The sequence below is a fragment of the Orbicella faveolata genome, unplaced genomic scaffold (assembly GCF_042242905.1).
Source record: "Orbicella faveolata isolate gen_17 unplaced genomic scaffold, um_ofav_v1 contig_26, whole genome shotgun sequence".
In the NCBI taxonomy this organism is placed as follows: domain Eukaryota; kingdom Metazoa; phylum Cnidaria; class Anthozoa; order Scleractinia; family Merulinidae; genus Orbicella; species Orbicella faveolata.
The window spans coordinates 8,166,843-8,192,163 of record NW_028301554.1 but is presented as its reverse complement, the minus strand read 5'-3'; the positions used below and the strand labels follow the sequence as shown (position 1 = coordinate 8,192,163).

The following is a 25,321-nucleotide window of genomic DNA, read 5'->3' as shown; positions in this document are numbered from 1 at the left end:
AGGATTAATGAAATGGAAAACTGCAATAGGAACAAGACGTCAAATTTAAATAAAGTATTTTAAAATCACTTTGTTCAGCCTCTTGGAGTAAAAACGGTAGAAACCATTTAACAACTGCTTCATGCCTTAATGTGCTCTATCGAGCTTTGATGCAAGTTTGGAGAGAGACGCGAAGGGTTTGCTCGAGACGGTAGCCGAGGGAACCTCTAGCTTCTTGAACCAATAATTTTTTTTTTCCTGAAAGGAAAAGTAGTGTGACATGCACATGATTAATTAGTTTTTCTGGAGTTATTATTCAACTTTTCTGGGTTTTCGTTCAATCAGGGCATATTTCTTCGGAAATAAACTTCAAAATCGCCTCGCAGTTGATAAGGCCATCCCCCCTTTTTTTCGTTTATTGTTGAATGCGTTTTCTGATTTTGGGTCGGTCGGTCGTAAAAGGAAAAAAAACAGAATTAAAATTGGAAAAGGAGTCTGGAGCTAGGAGGTACGGTACCTCAGCATAATATCCGTGGAGCCTGGAAGCAACAAAGTGTGGTTACCAGACTGGTTACAAAGTCAACATCGCGGCAATAGAGGAAGGAAAAAGTCGACGTCGTTGTTAAAATCAAACGAGAACAGGGAAAAAGCTAAAAATCTGTAAGGCAAAAAATTGCTTATGTTTCAGATTAAAGTGACAATTGTTTGAAATAATGTGTTATTGCCTTCATTGTCTTCTGCGTAACTTCTGGGTCGGTCGGACGACGCTAAACAGAGAAAAAAAGGGGGACGGCTTAATAAATAAAACGCTTAAAAGCCAATTTTTAATAAGTGTTCTACATCCCTCGGACCAGTCGTTAATTAATATTCGTCTTTGTCAAAGTGCAACTAACTGTACATTAATTAAGGTAAATGTATTGACATTTGCTAAGAAAGCTTAGTGAAATTTTCGGATTCTTGTGAAAGCTCATCTTAAAGCAGTTAAAAGTGTAAATTCTACAGAAAGCTCAAAAGGTTTGATGGAGCGCGGGAAAAGATATCTATCGATAAATAATGTGGTAAAATTTCACGATCGCCAGAAGACAATAAGACGAGAAAATCATTAATATTAAGAGACAGAGTAACCAGATGGCATCTGTTTCAACTCACTTGAAAAACCCTCTGTGTGCAAAATTGAAATATTATTGAGTCCATTTCCAGCCACATGTATGTTAATATCATTCTGTTACAATTTCCCCTTCCATATTTTACATTGTCCCTGATATTTAAGAGTGGTTGCCTGTAAAAATCAGACAAATTCTTAATTTCGCGGCGAGGGTCTAAAATTCGATTTCGCTCATATTCCTATGGTAGATAGGCTAGGGCATCCCAAAACTACTGGATAGTTTTTTTTTGGCAAAATATCCTTTTATTTCAAAGAAATATGCACATTACCAAATTCCGTTAAAATCGTCATTTGACGCACCATTTTATTAAACAAGTTTGAGAGCCTCGCATGCAAAACCACATCGTTCTTCCGTCTTTAAAACACTCAAATATTTTTGTGCAATGTTTAAATGTGTACTGGGTTGATTTTACGGAATGTTGCGGTTTTTGTTGGGTGCAAAATAATTAAATTTCGTAGACATGTATTTCATTCATTTTAAAGTACTTCGTAAAAATAATCGATTTTCACCATGTGCGAAACCCTCAAATGGATTAAGCTTCTGGTGGTTGAATCGCAGATAGATGGTCTACAGATTCCTGTAAAACTTTCCCTGGGCAAATGATTGTCAGCGACGCGAGAGCTTTTCAAAGTACGTTAAAAATGCAGACATTTGACCATCCGTCGTCAAATTTCAATTTACGGGTTGGACATACTTTAGCACGCGCCACATGTCTTGAGCTATATTAAGTTGAATTATAGCATAACTAAAGCAAAGCGCGCGCTCTGATTGGTTTTTATTTAGCGTCTACTATTTGCCCGTGGGTGTACGCTGCTGACGTGTGTGCTAATGTTTACAAAGCAAATCTTTTGACAGACGTTTTTCCAAAGTAATGGCCAACGTCCTTCTGTCAGAAATGCGAAACTGTCTTAACAGTTTTCTGAAGATGAAACTTTATCGAGTTACTGGTGTGCAGTCGGTTGTCATGAATGAATTTTCGCGCGCTTGTTTTCTGTCGTCATGTAAGACTTCGCGAACATTTTTTTGTGATGTACCTCAATAAAAGGACTTCTGTTGTTCCAATGTCTCAATGTTATGTTATAAAACAAATGATAAACGCCATAGCGTGCACTATTGAGTTATGGATGCACTTGGGAGGTTTGCTAAGCACTCAAGAAGCTAGAGTCGCGCTCGGCTATCGCCTCGTGCGACTCTTACGCTTCTTTCGTGCTTAGCAACCTCCCGCGTGCATCCATAACTCAATAGTGCACGCTATGGCGTTTACCATTTGTTAAATAGACACAGAACTGATAATTTCGAAATGGTCTAAACTTATTTGCTGTAAAAGGCAGGTCCAAAAGCCGATTTGACGTGTTTCTGTCACCATTCGTCGCACGTAAAGCAGAAGTTTGCTCAAGTTGTTTACACAACGTCCGATGTACATCGCCAACTGTCAACTTATTTAATGGTCGAATGCCATGAATCTATGACCCTCTTTCGACACATATGATCACCACTGCATCTAAGTCAAAAACGGCTAAGTGATTTGTACATAGTTGCTTGCTTTGCACTACACCAAAATATTGGGTTTGGTCATCGTTTGATCTATTGCTGCTTGAATCCTTGCTTGCAGCGGTTCCTTGTTTGTTCGTCACGCAATGCTGTCATCCTGTTTTAGGGGGTAGGGGTAGGACAGTTTCTATCCCAATACGTAAGGCTCCGTAAGGCTTGGAACTACACGGAGCACGCAATCTTGTTGAGTAGGAAGACATTAAATTAAGCAATGAAAAGAATGAATAGTTAACCATTGCCCGTGTTGTCATCTTTTACTAGACCACCGCTACCTACACGCCCTGCGTAAATACTGTAACGCTAAACTCGTACCTAGGTCTTTTCGCGCTGTGCAATTATTTTTGGTTTACGTATAATACAGTTAGATACCCTCGGGGAAATGGGAGGTGGCCGCTTAATATGGGTTGGCCGTTTAATAGAGGTTGGTGTACCTTGAACATTTTGTCACTATCGGGTTATAAATTTCTTTGTCAACACGGAGTTAATTCAAAACAATCATTATAGACGTCATCCTCGCAGACCCATGGGCAGTTTAGTGGGAGCGGGGAAAAGTCTAAATGGGTGAGAAAAAAGTTCGGGCGAAGACCCGTTTAGACTTTTTCCCCGCCCCCACTAACTGCCCATGGGTCTCCGAGAATGACGTCTATCACGATTGTCTTTAATTAACATGTTTACTAAGAAATTTAGCTAAATTCATAACCCGATGGTGAAAAATTATTCAAGGTACACCAACCTCTATTAAGCGGCCAACCCCTATTAAGCGGACACGTCCCTGTGTCTATTTCAACTTAATATAGCTCAAGACATGTGGCACGTGCTAAAATATGTCTAACCCGTAAATTGAAATTTGACGACGGATGGTCAAATGTCTGCATTTTTAACGTACTTTGAAAAGCTCTCGCGTCGCTCACAATCATTTGCCCAGAGAAAGTTTTACAGGAATCTGTAGACTATCCCTCTGCGATTCAACCACCAGAAGCTTAATCCATTTGAAGCTTTCGCACATGGTGAAAATCGATTATTTTTACGAAGTACTTTAAAATGAATGAAATACATGTCTACGAAATTTAATTATTTTGCACCCAACAAAAACCGCAACATTCCGTAAAATCAACCCAGTACACATTTAAACATCGCACAAAAATATTTGAGTGTTTTAAGGACGGAAGAACGATGTGGTTTTGCATGCGAGGCTCTCAAACTTGTTTAATAAAATGGTGCGTCAAATGACGATTTTAACGGAATTTGGTAATGTGCATATTTCTTTGAAATAAAAGGATATTTATGCCGAGAGCGACGCCTATTTATAAACCCAGCGCACAAAAGACTATAATGAAATGGTTATAATCGCGGTCGTGCATGCGGGCAGAAACCACAGAATCACTGAAACACTTGTTTGGATTAATGTGGCCACTCACGTGGCGTTTATTTCAAACTATTCAAATGCTAAGGTGTCAAATTAATCAATTAAACATCGCTATATTTGATTCAGTGAATAAAGTTGGGGCGAAAAACAGCCAGCCCAGTAAGAGGTAGCAAGAGCAGAGGAGGAGCTCAGGGGATGGTGGAGGGCCGACGAAAGAAAGTAAAGTACGCTTCTAAGGCTAAACAGCTATCGCGATCGGCGCTGCCAGAAAAAGGGAAGAGGGTTAGGGTCCGGACGCACTGGACTGACAAAATTTGTTTGGCCCTTCCAAAAATCTCGACAAAATTTGTCTCTGCCAAATTTTTAATTTGTCAAGCGTGGGCGCACTGAATCACAGCAAAATATTTGTTAACCACAAGTGTCAATCGCATGGAAATTAACACCATCGCTTACGCGCTGTTCGCGGGAAAGGCTTCATGTGATCTCACTAGAGTTCATGGGTCTAGAGTTCATGATCTTTTACCTCTTCGATCGAATATGTTGCCTCGGCATATTATTGCTTGTATTCTAGTTTTCTTCATCCTTGAATTCGTTCAACTTCAGCAGAGGCAGCTGCTACTTCTACTATGCCAGTGGAGGCTTCACCTTGTTCGACTGCAACTGATTCTAGAGTACCACAACAGACTTGTCCGTAGAAGGCGGCGAAGGCCCCATCCTTATTATTGGAACCTACCTAGGCCTTGCAATTCTTGGTTTGAAATTCATTTTCATAGGCGTAATATCCCCGAAGAATTCTTTTATCGCCAGATGAGAATGTCGCGCGACACGTTTGACACTCTGTTGGTTACACTTCGTCATAAGCTACAAAGGGAAGACACGCGGTTGAGGAACTGCATCCCACCAGAAAAAGTCTTGGCCATCGGACTATATCGCTTAGCACATGGTGGGTCATTCGAAAACGCAGGCATTGCAATGAATGTTGGTAAAGCAACTGCTCGTGAAGCATTTACTGATGTCGTCAATGCACTATACGATTTTAGAAACGACTTCATCAAATTTCCAGCTAACAAAGTAGAGACAAGAGCCTCCATCGAAACGTTCGCAGAATTATCGGATCTACCAAACGTAGCAGGCGCCATCGATGGGACACATATAAAAATAAAGGCTCCAAAAGAAAGCGCTGTCGACTACTTTAGCCGATATCAACAGCACGATGTGGCGGTGCAAGGCATCGTCGACGGAAGAAAAATATTTATGGATATCGCCGCTGGCTTTCCTGGTAGCTTGCATGATGCGCGAGTTCTTCGGAACTCGTCTTTTTACGACAGAGCAGAACATGGGGACGTTCTCGCAGCGCCAATTCATGTAATTGGCGGTCACGAAATACAGCCCTATTTGGTGGGGGATAGTGCGTACCCGCTTTCGCGCTGGCTTCAAAAACCCTACCCTGAAGGAACGAGAGATCCAAGTGAGATTCAATTTAACAAGCAGTTGTCTGCCGCTAGAGTTAAGGTGGAGTGAGCATTTGGAATAGTAAAAGGCCGATGGCGTATACTGTCTTTTATTGAAGAAGCAAGTGTAGCACGAGTTTCCAAGATTATTGTCTCATGCGCTGTGCTTCACAATTTTTGCATTCTACACAGAGATGAATGGGACTTTGATGATGGAGATGATAGAGATGATGGACAAAACCCTAATGGTGATGTGATTGGTGATGGAGAGGCTATCAGAGAAATTCTAAAGGATAATCTGTAGATGCCAGACACTCAACGTGCTATTAAACAAATTCATCAAAATGTTGTTTTATTTTACATGAAACTCTGCCACGAACGCTCGCCAACGCGTTGCGTTACGAGATGTGACTCAAAATGTAAACATCACTATTTTTCCTCTAAATGGTAATTTCACGGACTTTCAAATACAATCATAAACTGATATTACAAAAACAGTATGATTAAGAGCTTGAGTAAATGTTTAAATCCATTTAAATAGCAAAAGTTTTTTAACAAATTGAACATTTCACTGATTCACGAAAATAATCATTAGCTAATAATTTCAACTGAAACGTTGCGTTACACATGTGCAATCATTACTTTCGTTTTGTTCGATTATCAAAGCCAGAAAGTGTTCCTTTGTTCATATCAATTGTCTTTGTTTAAAATTTCAAGCATGGCGCCCATAAATTTGGTCATCATGTCCATTTCTTTCGTCTGAGCCTCTTGCACCTTTTCCATTACGCTGGCAATCCTTTCTCCCTGGTCTGTCACGGTCTTCATGACTTTTCCGGTTTCGTTGTCGGGATCAGGGGTCTGTGGGGTCTTCCTTTTCTTTCTCATGCGCCTGCTCTCCTTTTCACTGTCTGCTGAAGTGGTTGAAGTGTCGGCAGGAGCAGGAGAAGGAGTGCCTGATGAAGATGGCTTGGCTTGTTGCGTTTGACGTGTTTGAGTTCTCCGAGCCAGCTCCCGCAACACTGCTGAACGTGACGACGTCACGCACTCCGAGCACTGCATCTATTTCGTCGTAGTGCGGAGACTTCCAAATGGAACCACCGCTCTGTTTTCGCTTCCAATCTTTACGCTCCTTGTATTTGCCCACTAAATACTTCATTTTCCTTTTGCAGTTTTCCACGTTTCGGTTGTGGTTGTACTTTGCGTTCAATTCGTCGACGATCTTTGACCAGTACTTTCGCGCGTCTTTGCTCTCCAGCCTTTCGTGGTATGATACCCATAAATTCACCAAATACCGCTCTTCCTCTGGCTCAAACGAGTCGTACTTTGCCGCTTGTTTCTTTGGACCTTTGCCCCTTTTTCTGCTCTCGTCTGCTCTTGAATCCTCAGCTTGGCTGCTTTCAATTTGATTACTTGTAGTCGTGAAACTTGTACTTGTACTTGTACTCGGCTGACTCGGGTGGAAATACGAATGTACAAATTGAGCAGAGCTTGGTCCTGGAGATGCAGCTGGAATGTTAACGTAGACTTCGGAACCGTAATAGTTGTACTGTGTTAACGGATCGTCATGGAGCATACCGAGGTACGAATCTTCCATGTTTATCGTTTGATTGCCGCGCAAATATACAGTAGAACCCCGCTAACTCGAACCCCTATAACTCGAACAACCCCGCTAACTCGAACAGAGTCTCAATTCCCTTGGATTTGAACTAACTTTTCAGTCATTTTTACCCGGATAACTCGAACCCCGATAACTCGGAAACCCCGCTAACTCGAACAGATTTTCGTTTCCCTTCAGAGTTCGAGTTAGCGGGGTTCTACTGTAAATGTAATTTTGGCGGGCTTCGGACTGAAATACTCAAAAAAATAGAGATCAAATTTTCTTGATTGACATTTTCCTTCAAATCATGGCGTGTAAATTGACAAATCTGTCAGATTTCACGCCTGACAAAAATTTGTCCAGCTCCGAGACAGGACGACGGCGTCTTTGAAGTTTGGTAATCCTTGACAAAATTTGGTAGATCTAAAAATCACCGGACGCACTTGTCTCAGGGGATTGATGACAGATTTTTTCGCAAAATAAACAAAAATTTGCCCAGTGCGTCCGGGCCCTTAGCAGAGCACACGAATTTAAAGCTTGCTCTGCGTGTGGTGTCTAGCCCATTAATGGCTATCTACCTCTGCAGCTTGTACCGTAAGATAAGACAAGGCCCCGCCTCAGCATAAAACCCATTATCGCGCCAAGTCAATAATGGGCCATTTTCGCAAAAAAAACTATCCAGTAGTTTTTGTGATGCCCTAGGCTATCTACCATAGGAATATGAGCGAAATCGAATTTTCGACCCTTGCCGAGTTATTTTCCATATTTCTGGACAGGGACTCTTAAGAACAAACGAAGCAAAAGTTATTTTCGTGGGCGTGACACAACGCACCCTTAATTACGTGTTTTGAGTTAATACACAAGACGCAAAGGCAGTTTTTCATCACAGTGAAGTATCCTGTGTAGATTCCACTTCCAAGGACGTTCGTCGATGACTATGACTCGGCATTCGTAGTGTTTTCAGCCCTCTATCCGAGGTTAAACTGAAATTGTGTCTACATCTTGGTTCAGTATTTTTGATATTGACCGCCAGTTTCCTCTTAAAACAGCAAATAGCCATTGCCCGTCTAAACTCGGGAATTCTTAATCCATACACAACTGGATTGAGAAAAGAGTTCGAATAATTCAGAAGGGTTACTGCGTAATAAAAATTACCTGCAGGAATTGTGACCTCAAAAATAACTTCTAAAGCATCCATGATAATTAAAGGCAGCCATGAGAGGAGCGCGAGAACAGATACAAGCAACAAGGTTTTTGTTAAACGTCTGTTTCGCGCTGCCCGGTTCTGTGCTTGGAAAGTAAGTTCTGCGTTCTGAAACTTTCTCCAAATACTGATGTTACAACTACAAATAACGAACGTTATTATCAAACCGAAAGACATCCAAGCATAATTCTCATATTCCGGAGAAGTTAAGTGACCCAGTGTTATTTCAAATGCAGTTACAAGAATTGTTAGTATCCAAGACATCGAAATAATAGCGTAGTAGTTTTTCGTTGACAGTAATCGCTTATATCTGAGTGGCCACGCAATAGCATACAATCTCTCACCTGATATCATCGCTGCGGAAATTAATGAAGCATGCATAAAAAACGTATCGACCAGATCATGGGCGTAATCCAAAGATGAAGACATGCGTCCCGTCCACAGCTGAAAATTGTACTCTCCGATGAAGAAGATGTAGCCAGGCATTGATAGTGTTCCTACCATCAGGTCAGCAAACGCCATATTGATGACAAGAAACAAACTTTTTCTACGAAGACTTTTGTTCGCAGCAAACAGTACAATAGTGAGAAAGTTTCCAGCCACAACAAGCAAAGTGGTCAAAATGAACGCGCTACACCATGCAATGCCTTCTGCCTTGGAATGAACAATCATTTCGGAGCCAGAGGCGTTTTTTGAAGTAATATTAGCTCCCGATGTGATATTCATTTTTGTTTGACTCATCAAGCCTCGAAATCGCCAGTGTGGTCTACTTTATATGTTTCAAGTAATTTATACTGAAAAAGCGCTATTGGCAGCTGGTCGACCTAAATGCACCTTCTGACCTAAATTATGGTTAAGTTATTCATGGCAATTACTCCAAATTTCATTTATGGCGGATTTTTTGTCAAGTCCGAGATGATTTATTTTTGGGCAACAGCCATTTACTCTGTTTTGAATGAAATTGGCATTGTTATTCAACATTTGACGCGTTCTATCGCGTGTGGCAGCCGCAGAGCCTCGCGTGATTGTTGTTTCGTCGATACAGCTTCACATTGCCTTTAAAACCATTTTAAACTCCTTACTTCTTATTGTAGTTTTAAAGTAAATCTTCCCTTCACCTGCTCTAAACTATCAAAAAGGCGGAAACAACGTCATTTCATAATGCGTTTTTATTTGCAAAATATGATCGAAAATTTATTATTTTCTGTTAGGGCAATTTTAGAAGGACTTAAAAACTTGCCATAAGCTGCAGTATACCCAATAAATTCTTGACTACGATCTAAAAACTGGTGAATAAATATTGTCTTTCTGATTAACGTTTTACTTAAGTGGTCGTGGGAAAAAATTGAGACGTGGGTTTGGTTTCAATAGTCGTGTCGCAGTTCCTGATTACGTTTACGCGATGTCTCGATAAATGTCCCAGCTGGCGAGATTTGTCAGAAACGTGATTGCCAAGTGCGATTCTCATCAATGGACTAAGTTCAGTTTTTCTTTATCTCTATCAATGTGGTCTGTGAAATCCCTTGACACTCTCCCATACGCTTCAAGCTGCAACAGACTTCTCGACCTTGACTTGTCCGTTTTAAACTCCAGTAGACACACACTAATAAATTGAAGTGAAAAAAAGGAAGGTGTTTTCATTAATTGCAGCCATAATGTCTAGTACACATACTGTGAAAGAATTGCTCTGGAGATTAATGATTAAAGATAAAGGCACATAAAGAAGGTTTGAATAAGTTAAAAGGCAAAGAACAAGCACGCTCAAGTCTTCGTTAACGATTCCCTGCGGCCATATTATTTCACAATGTAAAATATATAGAAAAAATAAATAAATACACTCTATTTTCTCAACCACTTCAGTTTCCTAAAAACTCAAAACTATCAAAAATTACTTATTGAAAGTTTTAAGGAGAATGAAATGCTAGAAATTAGACGTTGTTTACAGAAGCAAATAATACACTAAAAAACTTTCATTATTATCACTGTGTCGGGCATTGTCGCGCATTTTGCGGGCTAAAATGGAGAATTTGGCGGGCTAAACTGTATTTTAGCCCTCTGAAATAAACCAATGAAAAGTGTCAGTTTAGCAATTGTGCAATTAATTTCAACACTTAGAGATAAGCTTTATGGAACTTTCCTTTCATGCCTTCTACAATTTTTGAAAATTCAAATCGCAAGATTTTGTAATTTCTAACCAGGTTCGCTTGATGTATTGTGTATTTTCATTGAGGGAAAATAAAAGCCATTCAACTTGTAAACGCTCGCGTGATTATTCACACGGTTTTGTTGTCATTTTTTTTCAGTTTTTATTTTATCAATGCCCTTTAAAGTGATGATAATTGTAACAGAGTTTGTGTTCTTGGGCATAAATATGTTTTGGGCCCTTCTCAGAGTTAAAAAGAAAAATGAATCCGGGTCGGGCCCAAAATATATTTATGCCCGCGAACATAAACTCTGTTGCTTTATTAAACAATATAAATTAAGCAAAAGTAGAACTCCTTGAGAAAATAACTGATCCCTTCAGAAAAGATAAGCAATGACGAAAACGTTCATCGTTTTGTTACGTATATAGAAACCTATAAACGAGTAGACATTCGCATTTCATTTTGTTATGTATACTTTCTAACATAACGTAACGTTTCGTCCCGTCACGTCAAGGCACGTCACGTAACATAACGTAGCAAGCTATTAGCCACCAAACGCTTGCATATTCTTTTGTTATATGAGAATAAATTTAAATTTACTCGCTTATCGTTTTGTTACGTGTATATATCAACCTATAAGCGAGAAGACATTCGCATTTCGTTGGAGGGTCGCATATGGGGATTGGGGGGGGGGGGGGGGTGAGGTTTCTGGCTCTGGCACGGTTCACGAATGGGAAAAATAGCGAATCACAGATCACGGAAATTAAAATTTCATTTTCCCGAATCAAGAAAATAAGCAAGTAAGGTTTTCTTTTTAATAACCCGCTCTTAGGCTAGAAAGAGAGTGTAAAGAAAGCAAAATCGTACAAGGCTATGTTAAGGCTTCATATTACAAATCCTAAATCCAAATCACTCTCGATAGGTAGTACGATCATTATACAGAGGTCACATTCGGATGTTTTCAGTCTTAATGAATCTCCCTGAGGACTCGCGCCTAAAAATCACGTAGAACAGAGTGGTGAAATCACGAAAATCGGTTAATAATTCAAGTTCTTCACGGGTCACGAAAAAACTTCAAGTGGGGGATCACGAAGGCTAATTTCCTAAATTCACGTTATTATTTGGTTGGCAATTAATTGAGGGAACTACATACTCATTTAAGCCAAAAATTAACGTTAGTAAAGACTTCATGTCATCATTGTCAAATGAATAATTTAAAAATAACGGCAAGGCATATTTATAGTACTTAGGATTAATTAGCAAACGTTACATGAAAACATTCAGGTAAAAAGTTTCGCGCGAATGGAGTCCGCTTGCGTGTTCAGTTTCGGTCTTTTGTTCTTAATAAACATCATTGTTATGTATATCTAAGTAATCATGTAATGGTAATACGACTGAGTGGAGTCCAGTTCGGTCTGTAATCATACGAGTGATAACAAAATCGGACGACCGCGCAGCGGGAGTTTGATTTGTTTATCACGAGTATGATTACAAACCGAATCGCACGACACGAAGTCTTATTTCCAATTAATCAAAAAAAAAAAAATTACAATTTTCGAGAAAAGAAGTTTAGCTAAGTTATGAAAGGAAGGAAATATTTGCATTAAAAGAATGACAAAGGAGGCGTAAATTACTGGTAATTGAAACCAAGGTTGCGATTGGTTGATTTAAACTACAACTTTGAATGTGATTGGCTTGTTGAACTGTCCGATAACAAACTGTCCGATAACAACTTGGCAAGTGAATTAGTGGAAAATGGGAGTTTTTTTAAAAAATCACAATCGAGAAAATTGTAATTGTTATGATTACACAGGTTATACACGACAAAACCAATTTTTAACGTATTGTTATGTTATTACTAAATTGAGGCAACTACATATTCGTTTATCGTTTTGGTAAATATATTTTCGTAATATCAGTCACATAACGGGTTATGTCCAATGTTTCAAGAACTAAGCGAGTACATGTTTGTAATTGTATCAATGTAATTACCATGTAGCAAAACCATAAACGTTTGGTCATTTATATCACTTATATATAAGTTTCTCCGGTGTCGTGTGAACGTGCGGGGCCTGAATTGAAGGTATAAATTAGGCGGTACTCACAGATTTAGCAGTGATCCAAGTGGAATGGTTTCTTCTCATCTTGTTGTTCTGAATATTCTTCAATTCAGTTTGACATTGAGACCACCGCTGCTTAAGTCTCAGTTGTCTGTTTTCTTGACTGAGAGGTCTTCATGAAAGTAAAAGAAAGAAAATAGAAATTAAAAAACAGCGATTAACAATGAAATATGAACTTTGGCATTGTGATGAAATTCCCTTAATGTTCTTTTCAAGCAGTCTACCGTTCAGCTTAAAGGAGCTTAGTCACGCTATTTTGAGTTATTTTGCCCACGTACATAATTATCATTAAATTGAAGGAACCCTGAAAATAGTAGTTAACTAAGATAGAAATAAACCATAAAGGAACAAAGATGGTTAAAAATGGAGAAGATTAACACGGATTACACAAGACAAACTTGAAAAATTCAGGCTAAACTCTTCAAGATGCGCAAACCGTGACGTAATGTAAGCTCAGAATGTGGCGCAATAAGTTCTTGCGCCGGAAGAACACTCAAGTCGGTGCAGGAAGTAAAAATGTGGTTAATCCGCAAGAACCTTTCTAAACTCAAGACTTTGAAACTCTAACCGCAAGAAGTCAAGATATTAACATCTTTAAAACACTCAAATATTTTTGTGCAATGTTTAATTGTGTACTGGGTTGATTTTCGGGAATGTTGCGGTTTTTGTTGGCTACAAAATAATTAAATTTCGAAGACATGTATTTCATTCACTTAAAAGTACTTCGTAAAAATAATTGATTTTCACCATGTGCGAAACCTTCAAATGGATTAAGCTTCTGGTGGTTGAATCGCAGAAGGATGGTCTACAGATTGCTGTAAAAATTTCTTTGGGCAAATGATTGTGAGCGACGCGAGAGCTTTTCAAAGTACGTTAAAAATGCAGATATTTGACCATCCATCGTCAAATTTCAATTTACGGGTTAGACATATATTTTAGCACGCGCCACATGTCTTGAGCTATATTAAGTTGAAATAGACACAAAGCTGATAATTTCGAAATGTTCTAACCTTATTTGCTGTAAAAGGCGGGTCCAAAAGCCGATTTGACGTGTTTCTGTCTCCATTCGTCGCACATAAAGCAGAAGTTTGCTTTTGTTTACACAACGTCCGATGTACATCGCCAACTGTCAACCTATTTAATGGTCGAATACCATGAATCTATGACCCTCTTTCGACACATACGATCACCTCTGCATCTAAGTCGAAAACGGCTAAGTGATTTGTACATAGTTGCTTGCTTTGCACTACACCATAATATTACGTTTGATCATCGTTTGATCTATTGCTGCTTGAATCGTTAGTTGCAGCGGTTCCTTGTTTGTTCGTCACGCAATGCTGTCATCCCATTTTAGGGGGTAGCGGTATGACAATTTCTATCCTAATACGTAAGGCTCCGTAAGGCTTGGAACCACAGGGAGCACACAATCTTGTTGAGTAGAGAGAGATTAAATGAAGCAATGGAAAGAATGAATAGTTAACCATTGGCCGTGTTGTCATCTTTTACTAGACCACCGCTACCTACGCGCCCTGCGTAAAAACTGTAACGCTAAACTCGTACCTAGGTTGACAGGTAAATAGGTTGACAGTTGGCGATGTACATCGGACGTTGTGTAAACAAAAGCAAACTTCTGCTTTATGTGCGACGAATGGAGGCAGAAACACGTCAAATCGGCTTTTGGACCCGCCTTTTACAGCAAATAAGGTTAGAACATTTCGAAATTATCAGCTTTGTGTCTATTTCAACTTAATATAGCTCAAGACATGTGGCGCGTGCTAAAATATATGTCTAACCCGTAAATTGAAATTTGACGATGGATGGTCAAATATCTGCATTTTTAACGTACTTTGAAAAGCTCTCGCGTCGCTCACAATCATTTGCCCAAAGAAATTTTTACAGCAATCTGTAGACCATCCTTCTGCGATTCAACCACCAGAAGCTTAATCCATTTGAAGGTTTCGCACATGGTGAAAATCAATTATTTTTACGAAGTACTTTTAAGTGAATGAAATACATGTCTTCGAAATTTAATTATTTTGTAGCCAACAAAAACCGCAACATTCCCGAAAATCAACCCAGTACACAATTAAACATTGCACAAAAATATTTGAGTGTTTTAAAGACGGAAGAATGATGTGGTTTTGCATGCGAAGCTCTCAAACTTGTTTAATAAAATGGTGCGTCAAATGACGATTTTAACGGAATTTGGTAATTTGCATATTCTTTTGAAATAAAAGGATATTTTGCCAAAAAAAACTGTTCAGTAGTTTTTGTCATGCCCTAGCCTATCTACCATAGGAAAATGAGCAAATCGAATTTTCGACCCTTGCCGCGAAATTAAGAATTTGTCTGATTTTTACTGGCAGGCACTCTTAAGTAGAATTCTACTAATAAGTAATAGTAATTAGACCGACTACAATTCAGAGAGTAATCGGGCGAGTAATTTTAAAATCGTACCAACGCTCAGTGCTAGGCCCATTTGACGAGCACAATATTAGTCCGTGAATTGTACGACACGAGGTCCAATTTCTAATTAATGGTACCCAACGATTAACCAACGATTTCCAGATTAAAAAATCAAAACGTAAGGTAAGTAGCCACACGATTCGGAGTTCAGCGCACTAACCATGAGAGAACTTCTCGTCCCATCAAATTGGTTTTCTTAATTAGTTGCAGTAACAAGTAATTTTACCTGTCTTGTATGAGGGAATGCAGTCTAGCATCAATGGTGTTGGTTGGTTTGTATGGTGAAGAATCAGCGGTTACCTCTTCTTTCCAGTATTTTTTAAGTGTAGGAAAGTGTGGCAGAGGATATGAAAATGGCGCCGTCTGAAAAACAAACAGCAATTCTATTCTCTACAGTCTACACACAAAACGAATGCTGATGTAACTTTACAGTGAAAAGTATAAATATAGTATTTCATATAACTCTAGAGCGTAAAATGTTTGCAATGAAGCGGTTGATCTACACAGTCTAGAGTATGCTAGAGCTTTCCATAGCATGAAGCGATTAAGAGTTTTTCTCCGCTAATCCGCCTGTTTTGTAAGCTATCTAAGAAATAACCAAACATTTCCATGTTCGTATCTCGAATCGGTGTACAAATAAAAAACAATTCCCACTTTGGTAGACAGCCATCATGAATCAGATCTGTATCAGGTAGCAAAGTCTCACCAGTAAAAGGTTCTCTTTGATCCTTTCACAAGACTTGTAATGGTGCACTTACCTCGATATCCAGGTCATCATGATTTTCTTCATCCATCTGAGCGCCAATCAATATCAAGACCTTCCCATCAGCGCAGATGCATGGCGACTGAGATGAGAGCAGGAAAGGCACAGGCAGCCCAACATGGCAAATTGCTGTGCAACTGTTCACATCATACAGGGTTATTCTTCTACTCTTTGTCACGGCAACAATCTGAAAAAAAGAACAAGTGGAGAAATTCAGACAATACATGCTTTGAACTGCTCTGGCTGAGCATCAACCGATACTTTGCTAACAGTCCATCGCTAGCAACCCATTCCCCTTGGGACATTCACTTGCATCTGCTCTTTTCCCCAGAATAACCGGATGAGCAAATAGCTTTATTATTTCATCCTCCCACATGATTCAATTGATTCCGGAACGGTTTTGGTTACATGTATTGATAAATCAATGAGCATATTTGGGTGTTCACTACAGTCTTCGCCACGATGGCTAACTTCCGGATTCTACTGCTGCACAGTCTCTCTAGATGCAAAGGTTATACAGGCATCGGTAAGAGGTGTCAAAATATGCAAACAGTGAGATATAAAAGTCACTTTCTTCTCGTTTTATTGCTGTGTGTTTTGTACGTATTTATTATTATGGAATTTCAGCGGGTTTTTCCTGGATGTAGCTTTCATGGGATCTATCGACTACATGATTCATAGACTTTCTCGTTCAAAACCTTCCACCTTCCATGACGGTATCCAGCGTTTTCACGTGACGTCATCAAATTCTTAAATCCAAACTAAAAGGCCCCTAAAGTTTTTATCCTCATCAGGCATAAGAGATACTTAAGTTATATCTGTTTACAACTTTCCAGCTCAATAGCGCCCTTCGTTTGGAAACCAGCGCATTTTGAATTTCGAAGTTATGGCGGTGCTTGACATAAAGCTACGATCGCGTTAGTCGAAAACTATGTATTTTTCTCGTGATTTTTAGCCATTTAAGACGTTGTCGTATTTGGAAAAGTGCTTATTTAAATTTTTACATGTTCAGTACAGTTAATCACTGTCCCAGACAACCAAAGTAAGTTCCAGATGTTAACACTATTTTCCGGCTGCCATATTGGTGTACCACAGAGGAACACCAACATGGCGGCTCCATACTAGGCGCTGTAAATTTGCGCGGAACATTTCGACGAATATCTCAACTTTGGGACAACGCACACACCTTAAACTTGGAAAACTATCTTCTTTATTTATCTTCTGTAATATCACAATTTCTTGACCTTATCCACAGAATGGTTTTTGATGTTATTTTTATTGCGTGACAATGAAAACGCTCTATAGCGTAGGCAAAATTTTCACGCTTTACAACCAAAGATTAATAAGCAACTGAGGCGTATTAAAATCTCAAAAATAAGCTGTGGAAAATTCCTAAAATATCGGCTACATCTTCATTTCTTCACACTAGATACTAGTCTTCTGAGAGACTTTGTTTTGTGCTCAGTAAATGACCATGTATTATCAATGACAAGTAGTAGAGGTAGTATGTTTAGGGTTGTTTCTTACCACTTGTGGTGTTTGGCGCATTGTAACAACCTTAGTGATAACTTCACTGTCAAGGGCTGATCTAAAAAAACACGAGTTCAATACAGGTAGTTTTTAACTTATACAATTAACCAGAAGCATATCACCTGAATTAACAAAGTGACATCTCATTTCTTGAGGTAAGTTTGTTTTCTTAATACAACCCTGGTCACTACTTCTATGACACTTCATGTCGTGGTACGGAAAACCTCATTTTGGCTAGCACTTGTCTAGCAATAATTAGTATCACCCAACTAGTGGACTAATAAAAATCCTGCATTTTAAGGTGGCTCCCTATAGTTTTACGACCGCGCGAGCGCTGAGGAGGTAATCTGCGCGCGCTCAAAGGAAAACGTCAGTGTTTTTCGATATTTTATTGCGTCAACATGAGCACAAAAAAGCAAAACTGACAGTGAATTTTCTCGCGTTTCGTCCGGTGAAATTCCCTTAAATTTGGCAGATTGGTAGTAAATATTTTACTGAAGTTGGAGCTCGTTTTTCAGGGAAATCTATAAGACCAGATTTTTTGCAGCGGTAAAAGACATGAATTTGAAAATATCGGAAAAACTGCCTTTAAAAACCCTACTTTTTTCGTGTTTAAAATTCGTATCCCTCCGGAAGCGATGTGATATAAAAATTTTGGAAGATTTCACCAAAGGAAATTCATGAAAATCACAAATAAAGCTATAAAAACAGTAAAAAACACATTTGTTTTGGGCATTTATAATTCAAGACTAAATCCCCGGATTTTAACAGAGATGACAGCAAAATGCTATTTTATCATTGCTTATTACATGTAATAAGTTTGAGAGGACTAGGTGAGAAAGCGAATGCAAAAGTAGCATTCAAAACATAACACTTGCGCGCGCAAAGCCATAAATGATTACCCTATGGAGACACCTTAATTAGCTACGCTACTAGAGGACTATCAGTAATAGTCCTCGAGTAGCGAAATTGGCGCAATCGAGCGTTACGCTTTCTTTCGTTTTATTCCCAAGTAAATATTTCTTCACCTTGCATTTGCTAACTTTATTATTGCCTTTTCTGTCCGACTAGTTGGGTGATACTAAAACAATTAGACTCTTCGCCCTCAAGGGCCACAGGTCAATAGCCCATTCGGCTTCGCCTGATGGGCTATTGACCCGTAGCACTTGCGGGCTACGGGTCTAATTGTTAAATAGCATTCAGTGAAAGCTAGGGAGTGTTATCACAGAATTTACAGGTTATTAATTTTTGAGTTTTATTCCACTCTGTCAAGCAGCGTTCATTTTAATGAAAACTGCTGGGCAGAAGTCAGGTCCACCTTGCATAATGGGAAGCACGGGAGAGATGGTACATAATTTTACAGATCTGTTGCGCTGGTGGCGTCCAAACAGCATTGACCCTTCATGAGACACTTGCCAAAACACACTTCACTAATAGCGCTAAAAGCTAATGGTTAAATACAGATAGCCAACGTTGTTGTTACAGATCATTTAAGCTCTTCTTCACTTTCCACTCAAGATCCCAGAAACAGAAGAACATTTTTAGCGAAAGTAGGTTACTCCAAAAACGTATATTTTTTGTCAACGCTAAATAAAAACCTCGCACTAAGTTTAACAATTCACCGAAGTTTCAGCCTCTGAAATGCAGATTTTCCTTATGAAATTCGCCTCCAAAGAAGTCCAAAATTCGACATCGTTGACGCCATTTTGAACAGTACTCAGCAGTCAGGCCGCGTTTTCGCGATGTCATTCCGTCCAAGAGATTTTGTCCAAATGGCTTCCTAAGAACCTTTTAAATATCATTCTGGGTTACGGCTGCTCTTGAGCCGTAAAATTTTGATCCAAACATGTTCCAAACTCCCAAAATGATAGCAGTGAAGGTAGTGAGGGGGATAATCACTTGGAAAAATAAATGTTGATGGCCTTGTAAAGGATGCAAAATCAGTTGCAGGTTTTTCCCCTTTCAACCCATTTCGAGTCGGACGCAATGATGTCAAATAAACACGGCCTCGCTGCCGAGTACAGTTCAAAATGGCGGCCGCCGAAGTCTCTTCTCTTGAGATGAATTTCTTCAGGATAGCGGGCACTTCAGAGGCTGAAACTTCACTGAATGTTTACTTGCTATAGGTGAAGATAAAAAAAGTAACTTTTTTCAATCAATCAATCGATCAATCAATCAATTTATTGAACGTGGTCGGTACGCTTAGCTAAAAAGCTAGTTTACAGGTACGCCACTAAAAAAAACAGAAAAAAGGAAATCATAAGAGCCTTATGAAGGTATATAAATTTAAATAAATTAAGATTACGAACTAGCTAATATTAAAATATAAGTGAGTGGAATGACCTCCTTTAATTGTTTCTTTCGATCGCAAACAGAAGGATCTATTCAACATCAAATTGAAACTACCAAAATCAACCCTTTGAAGTTACCGGTCAACAAGAGGTTTTGTAGTAACCGACTGAGCAACTCCACATCGCAGAAGACAAAATGTTCCCTCATCACAACTCGCGATCAAGTTTGCAAGAGATGATGACACTGACGTTAATGGTCCATTATCTTCTGTGTTGACAAGAACAACAGCACTGGACAAGAAGCAAAGGTCAAGTATTTGTCCTTTATCGGTCACAGGGTAGACCCTCAGAAGAATATCTACATGTAGAAGAAAACCATAATAGAAATCTATGATGTTTGCGTCGGAAACACCTTAGTTATCACAGAGGCAGATGCTACAAATACGAGCAATTCATAACCTCTGAAATCTGCAGGGAGCATTGCGTAAGCCAAACCTATCTACCCCGGGATTCGGCAAGTGCGGCCTACCTAAAATAGTAACCTTAATTAATAAATTGAAGTGCGTATTTTCTGGTGCGTATCCATAAATGAAGCACTGTTGCATCGAATACACGACTATTACAAGTATTTGGTTACTTCATGACTCACCTCTATAGACATCCCACACAACGACTGTTCCTGTTTTCAGACCCATGGCCATGAATGACCCACACTCACTAACTGCGCTAATGAGTATCTGCTCCGAGTGAGGCCACACTATGTCTGGCTTATGCTCCAGATCTGAGGAAGAAACAAAGCAAACCTGCGCTGAACTATAATTTTGCCTTTCGACTTTCAAGCAATTCTTTCAGTTGCTGTGATCAACAAGGTCTAGTGACCATGACCATTAAGCGCCTCTAGTGAAAATTTGTGCTATTACACGCTGTCAGTATTGCTGCGCTCCAAACTTTATTAGATAGGTTCAGTAGAATATTTCCCATGCCTGCATAGTCAGTAAAGCCAAAAGTATAATCATTGAATCCAGAATTTTTTATACAGAACATTATATACAAATTGCAGTGAGCAGGTTTTAAATTGTTTACCCTTTTATAAATCATTGTCATAGAATTTTCATAGAATTTTCAAAATGCAAGTAGAACAACACGTACAGGTAAGTCATTTTTACTGCAGAGTATTTTACATCAGATAAAAGCATACAATGTCAGTTCATGTGTAGTGAATTAGATTTTACATATTTTCCTTTTATATGTATAATTTCTTCGACTACGGCCAAAAAGACATTGAGATGTTAGAAAAAGTTGACATTTTTGTTAAAATGTTTTGATCAATTCCATACCTTTTGCAGTCTTGACAAGTGAATAAATAAATAGCTGAGTTCCTCCAGACCACCATACTGACAAGGAGTTGACCTTAGCTGAATAAAACAACAAATGCCTTAATGCGCATACACTGCACACTTGAGTAGCTGAAAAATGCTACTTAGAGCAACCTGTGCTGGCCTAATTTGATGGCAAAATTCTTGTAAGGATCCTATAGTATCCTGAAGCTGGAGTATCTTAAATAGAAGGGAGCTTACTAGCTTACTATAAGAACCTTGCCACGTCCTAGATGCTTTGTTGTTTTGTTGGTGGCTGGTAGCACAGTACTACCGCAAAACGTAAAAGTTCTTTACAATCCTAGTCAAGATCCTGTAGGATCTTATTCGAAGATCTTAGATAGAATCGTAGAGGATTCAGTAAAGATCCTTCACTTCAGTCCCCGTGAAGATCCTTCTTATGCATCCCTGCTAAGATCTCTTAAGAAAAACTTGCTAAGATCCTCAGGGATATGTAATGGGACTTGAACGATCCAGTAAGATCTTCTAATAGTTTTGCGGAATCTTTGGAAGGACTTTTTAGATCCCGAAATAAATAATCCTTTACAACCCTACAACTTTTATCAAGATTTAAACACACAATCGGATTGGCTACACTTGGTAGTCTGACAGTGGATAGATGTCTGGCAGCAGAAGCTTGTCAAGTGTTGATGATGGCTTCAACTGTTTGCTTTCCTGGAAAATTTGATCTAAAGAAAACCAATCTATTTCTTTCCTGATTTGAACAGTTGGTTGATGGGCTATGCTCTAATGAGACTATAACTTTGATAGTTTGTTCTAGGCTTTGCCCCACATCAACTGTTACCCAATAGAAACCTTTGGTAAAAGCTCTTCATTTCACTGTTATGTTAGTGATTACCAGCTTGAAGGCAAGTCTGAGATGGATAGGGCTTCAGAATGGAGGTGACATTCATGCACCAGGAGGACGAAACCCGGTAGAGAGGCCAAGGGCTCTTGCCGCTATTGTTACTGCCTCCCTGATCAGTACAGCCTGACAGTCTGATTCTACTCACCAGGTGCAGACTCTAATCCTGATGGAACTAACCTCCCAGGTGTTAAGAAATGTATTTTAGGAAAGCTTTAATAGAAGTAGAATGCACAAATTAAATATACAGTAACTACCGGTAATATCTAAGACTGCATGAAACTTCAAAGAATGAGGATAATGGAAGAATTAGTAATAGTGGTACATTTATGTATGTAGCATTATGCCATGATGCCTTCAGTAATAAGATTTCATGATATCATGTGAGGAGAATTGAAGGGTCTGAAGTGGCTAGTGACCTTGTCAGATCCTCGTCATTTTTATTCAGATACTGCAGTTCGTTCTTGTGAAGCTGACGGATTGTTTTATCGCAGCTGTCAAAAAACTGCGACATCAACACATGATTAGAACCACTCCCAATGACATTTCCCTCTGAATCAGTGGCTTTTAAAGCTGCAGAGCAGTTAGTGGCTGCACAAGGGCCAACTGGAGCAGGGGGTCGCACACGTAGTACTGCTGTAGGCTTAGTGAACGAGACTGCTGAAAGGCCAGGCTGGTTCTGACCAGCCTGAGCAGAGCTTGGTCTTGACCCTGGTGGAGACTAACAGAAAACATAGAATACATTAGCACTGATTGAAAGGCTTGGCTGGTTACAGTGTACAAATAAGTTCTTATCAGGTTAGTGTGGACTGTCACATCTGTCTTAAGGCTCAGGTGGTTTGCCAAGTGGGCGCTAAGTCAGGTTTAGTCTAGTCTGTTCATCAACAAAGGATGCAGTTTTGAACAAAATTCTTACATTTTCAGATAGATCTCCGAGAAATATTTTCATAGCAGTCAAGCAGAAAATTTATGCTTAGTTGTTACTGCTCCATACTAGATCACCAAGCTACTTTTTGTATGATTTTTGTAACTAACAAATTTCCACATAATTTGGAGAGTGTAACTTACAGTTCCAGTAGCTGGATCTTGCTCTTCAGAGGATTTTAGAAGCTGGTCTGGTACAGCTGCAGAATCGTCTAGATCCTGAGAGTTGCAAGAGTACAAATACGTTGAGCGCAAAGTGAACTGATCAACATGACACGAGCGTGGGACAAAGAAAAAACCTCAGTCCCCGACAGGAATCGAACCCATGACCTCCCAAACACCGGGTGGGCGCTCTATTAACCAGGCAGGCGCTCTATGGATAGAGCACCCGCCCAGTGTTTGGGAGGTCAAGGGTTCGATTCCTGTCACGGACTCATATTTTTTCTTTGTCCCACGCTCATGTCATGTTGATCAGTTCACTTTTCACATTTCATTACCGAGCTTAAAATTCACCATCTTTATTTACTTAAGTTAAGTGCACTTTTAGCAAAACATGAACAGGAATTTGTTTAAAAATGAGCTCACTGGTGCTGTTGATTCAACCATTGTAGGTTTCCTAGAACGAGCTCCCATAGTGGCCACTGTGGTTTCTACCTTCTTCACCCAAGCATCTTTAGGAACTTTGTAGATTTCCAACCAACTTTCCTTCATCGGTATTCCATTGCAAATGAATGAAATTATAAGTCAGAATAAACATGATGTCTTTCTTTGTTCCACACACGTGACAGCAGCACTTGCATCTTTCTAATTGTCTGTCTTATAACCATGCCATAATGCGGTAAAATTTCACGATCGCCAGAAGACAATTAAGACGAGACAATCATTAATATTACAAGACATAGAGTAACCAGATGGCATCTGTTTCAACCCACTTAAAAAAAGCCTGTGTTCAAAATTGAAATATTATTGAGTCCATTTTCAGCCACATGCATGTTAATATCATTCTGTTATAGTTTCTCCCTCCATATTTTACATTGTCCCTGATATTTAAGAACAAATGGAGCAAACGTTATTGTCGTGGGCGTGACACAACGCACCCTTAATTACGTGTTTTGAGTTAATACACAAGACGCAAAGGCAGTTTTTCATCACAGTGAAGTATCCTGTGTAGATTCCACTTCCAAGGACGTTCGTCGATGACTATGACTCGTCATTCGTAGTGTTTTCAGCCGTGTATCCGAGGTTAAACTGGAACTGTGTCTACATCTTCGTTCAGTATTTTTGATATTGACCGCCAGTTTCCTCTTAAAACAGAAAATAGCCATTGCCCGTCTAAACTCGGATATTCTTAATCCATACACAACTGGATTGAGAAAAGAGTTCGAATAATTCAGAAGGGTTACTGCGTAATAAAAATTACCTGCAGGAATTGTAACCTCAAAAATAACTTCTAAAGCATCCATGATAATTAAGGGCAGCCACGAGAGAAGCGCGAGAACAGATACAAACAACAAGGTTTTTGGTAAACGTCTGTTTCGTGCTGCCCGGTTCTGTGCTTGGAAAGTGAGTGCTGCGTTCTGAAACTTTCTCCAAATACTGATGTTACAACTACAAATAACGAACGTTATTATCAAACCGAAAGACATCCAAGCGTAATTCTCATATTCCGGAGAAGTTAAGTGACCCAGTGTTATTTCAAATGAAGTTACAAGAATTGTCCAAGTAAGTTATACTGAAAAAGCGCTATTGGCAGCTGGTCGACCTAAATGCACGTTCGACCTAAATTCACTTACTCACCTAAATTATAGTTAAGTTATTCATGGCAATTGCTCCAAATTTCATTTATGGCGGATTTTTTGTCATGTCCGAGATGATTTATTTTTGGGCAAAAGCCATTTACTATGTTTTGAATGAAATTGGCATTGTTATTCAACATTTGACGCGTTCTATCGCGTGCGGCAGCCGCAGAGCCTCGTGTGATTGTTGTTTCGTTGATACAGCTTCACATTGCCTTTAAAACCATTTAAAACTCCTTACTTCTTATTGTAGTTTTAAAGTAAATCTTCCCTTCACCTACCCTAACCTATTCGTAAACAATATTGTCGGATTTGCGACAAAATGATCTTCTCTTTCATCCTCTGAGGGAGGTGTTGGTGGTCGTTTTGGTTTCTTGCCACGCATTCTTAATACTTTAAAGGATTTAAACGTTTTTAATTCTTTTAACGTCGTAGTTTACACGATGTAAAATGTCTTCGGAAAGGTTGTTTTGCCGCCATTTTGGCTTTCCTTGACAAGTCGTTAATTAATATTTGTCTTTGTCAAAGCGCAACTAGCTGTACATTAAGGGCCCATTAACCGATTCATGCGCGCGCTCGCGCGCGTTGCTAAGGAGGTGAAATTTCACTTCCGGTCACTTACGTCAGCCTGAGCACGGAAAATAAAAACAACCCAAAAACTTGCAAATTCGCACACATTTTAGATGTTTTTCTTTGTGTTTGGCAAAATGCAAAGTAAAAAAAAGTACAAGC

At 39.3% G+C, this 25,321-nt stretch overlaps 2 protein-coding genes and 2 pseudogenes across 2 annotated transcripts; 1 reads left to right on the top strand and 3 right to left on the bottom strand.

Annotated features, from left to right (window-relative positions):
- The first annotated feature begins 4,598 nt into the window (after positions 1–4,598).
- Positions 4,599–5,785, top strand: LOC149108001 (uncharacterized). Its single transcript, XM_089296256.1, has one exon. The coding sequence runs from the start codon at positions 4,600–4,602 to the stop codon at positions 5,581–5,583; it is 984 nt and encodes a 327-aa protein (XP_089152382.1). The 5' UTR covers position 4,599; the 3' UTR covers positions 5,584–5,785.
- A 63-nt stretch (positions 5,786–5,848) lies between these two features.
- Positions 5,849–7,337, bottom strand: LOC149108000 (uncharacterized; annotated as a pseudogene).
- Positions 7,338–8,191: 854 nt separating this feature from the next.
- Positions 8,192–8,836, bottom strand: LOC149107999 (octopamine receptor beta-2R-like; annotated as a pseudogene).
- A 397-nt stretch (positions 8,837–9,233) lies between these two features.
- On the bottom strand, positions 9,234–24,974 carry LOC110058986 (uncharacterized). Its single transcript, XM_089296164.1, has 13 exons — positions 24,877–24,974; positions 24,214–24,401; positions 22,938–23,092; positions 22,289–22,590; positions 22,018–22,082; positions 20,966–21,043; positions 20,278–20,409; positions 19,767–19,986; positions 17,335–17,395; positions 15,803–15,994; positions 15,271–15,407; positions 12,564–12,690; positions 9,234–9,917 (listed from the first exon to the last, which is right to left on the bottom strand). The coding sequence occupies exons 1-13, from the start codon at positions 24,972–24,974 to the stop codon at positions 9,897–9,899; spliced, it is 1,776 nt and encodes a 591-aa protein (XP_089152290.1). The 3' UTR covers positions 9,234–9,896.
- Positions 24,975–25,321: the final 347 nt, after the last annotated feature.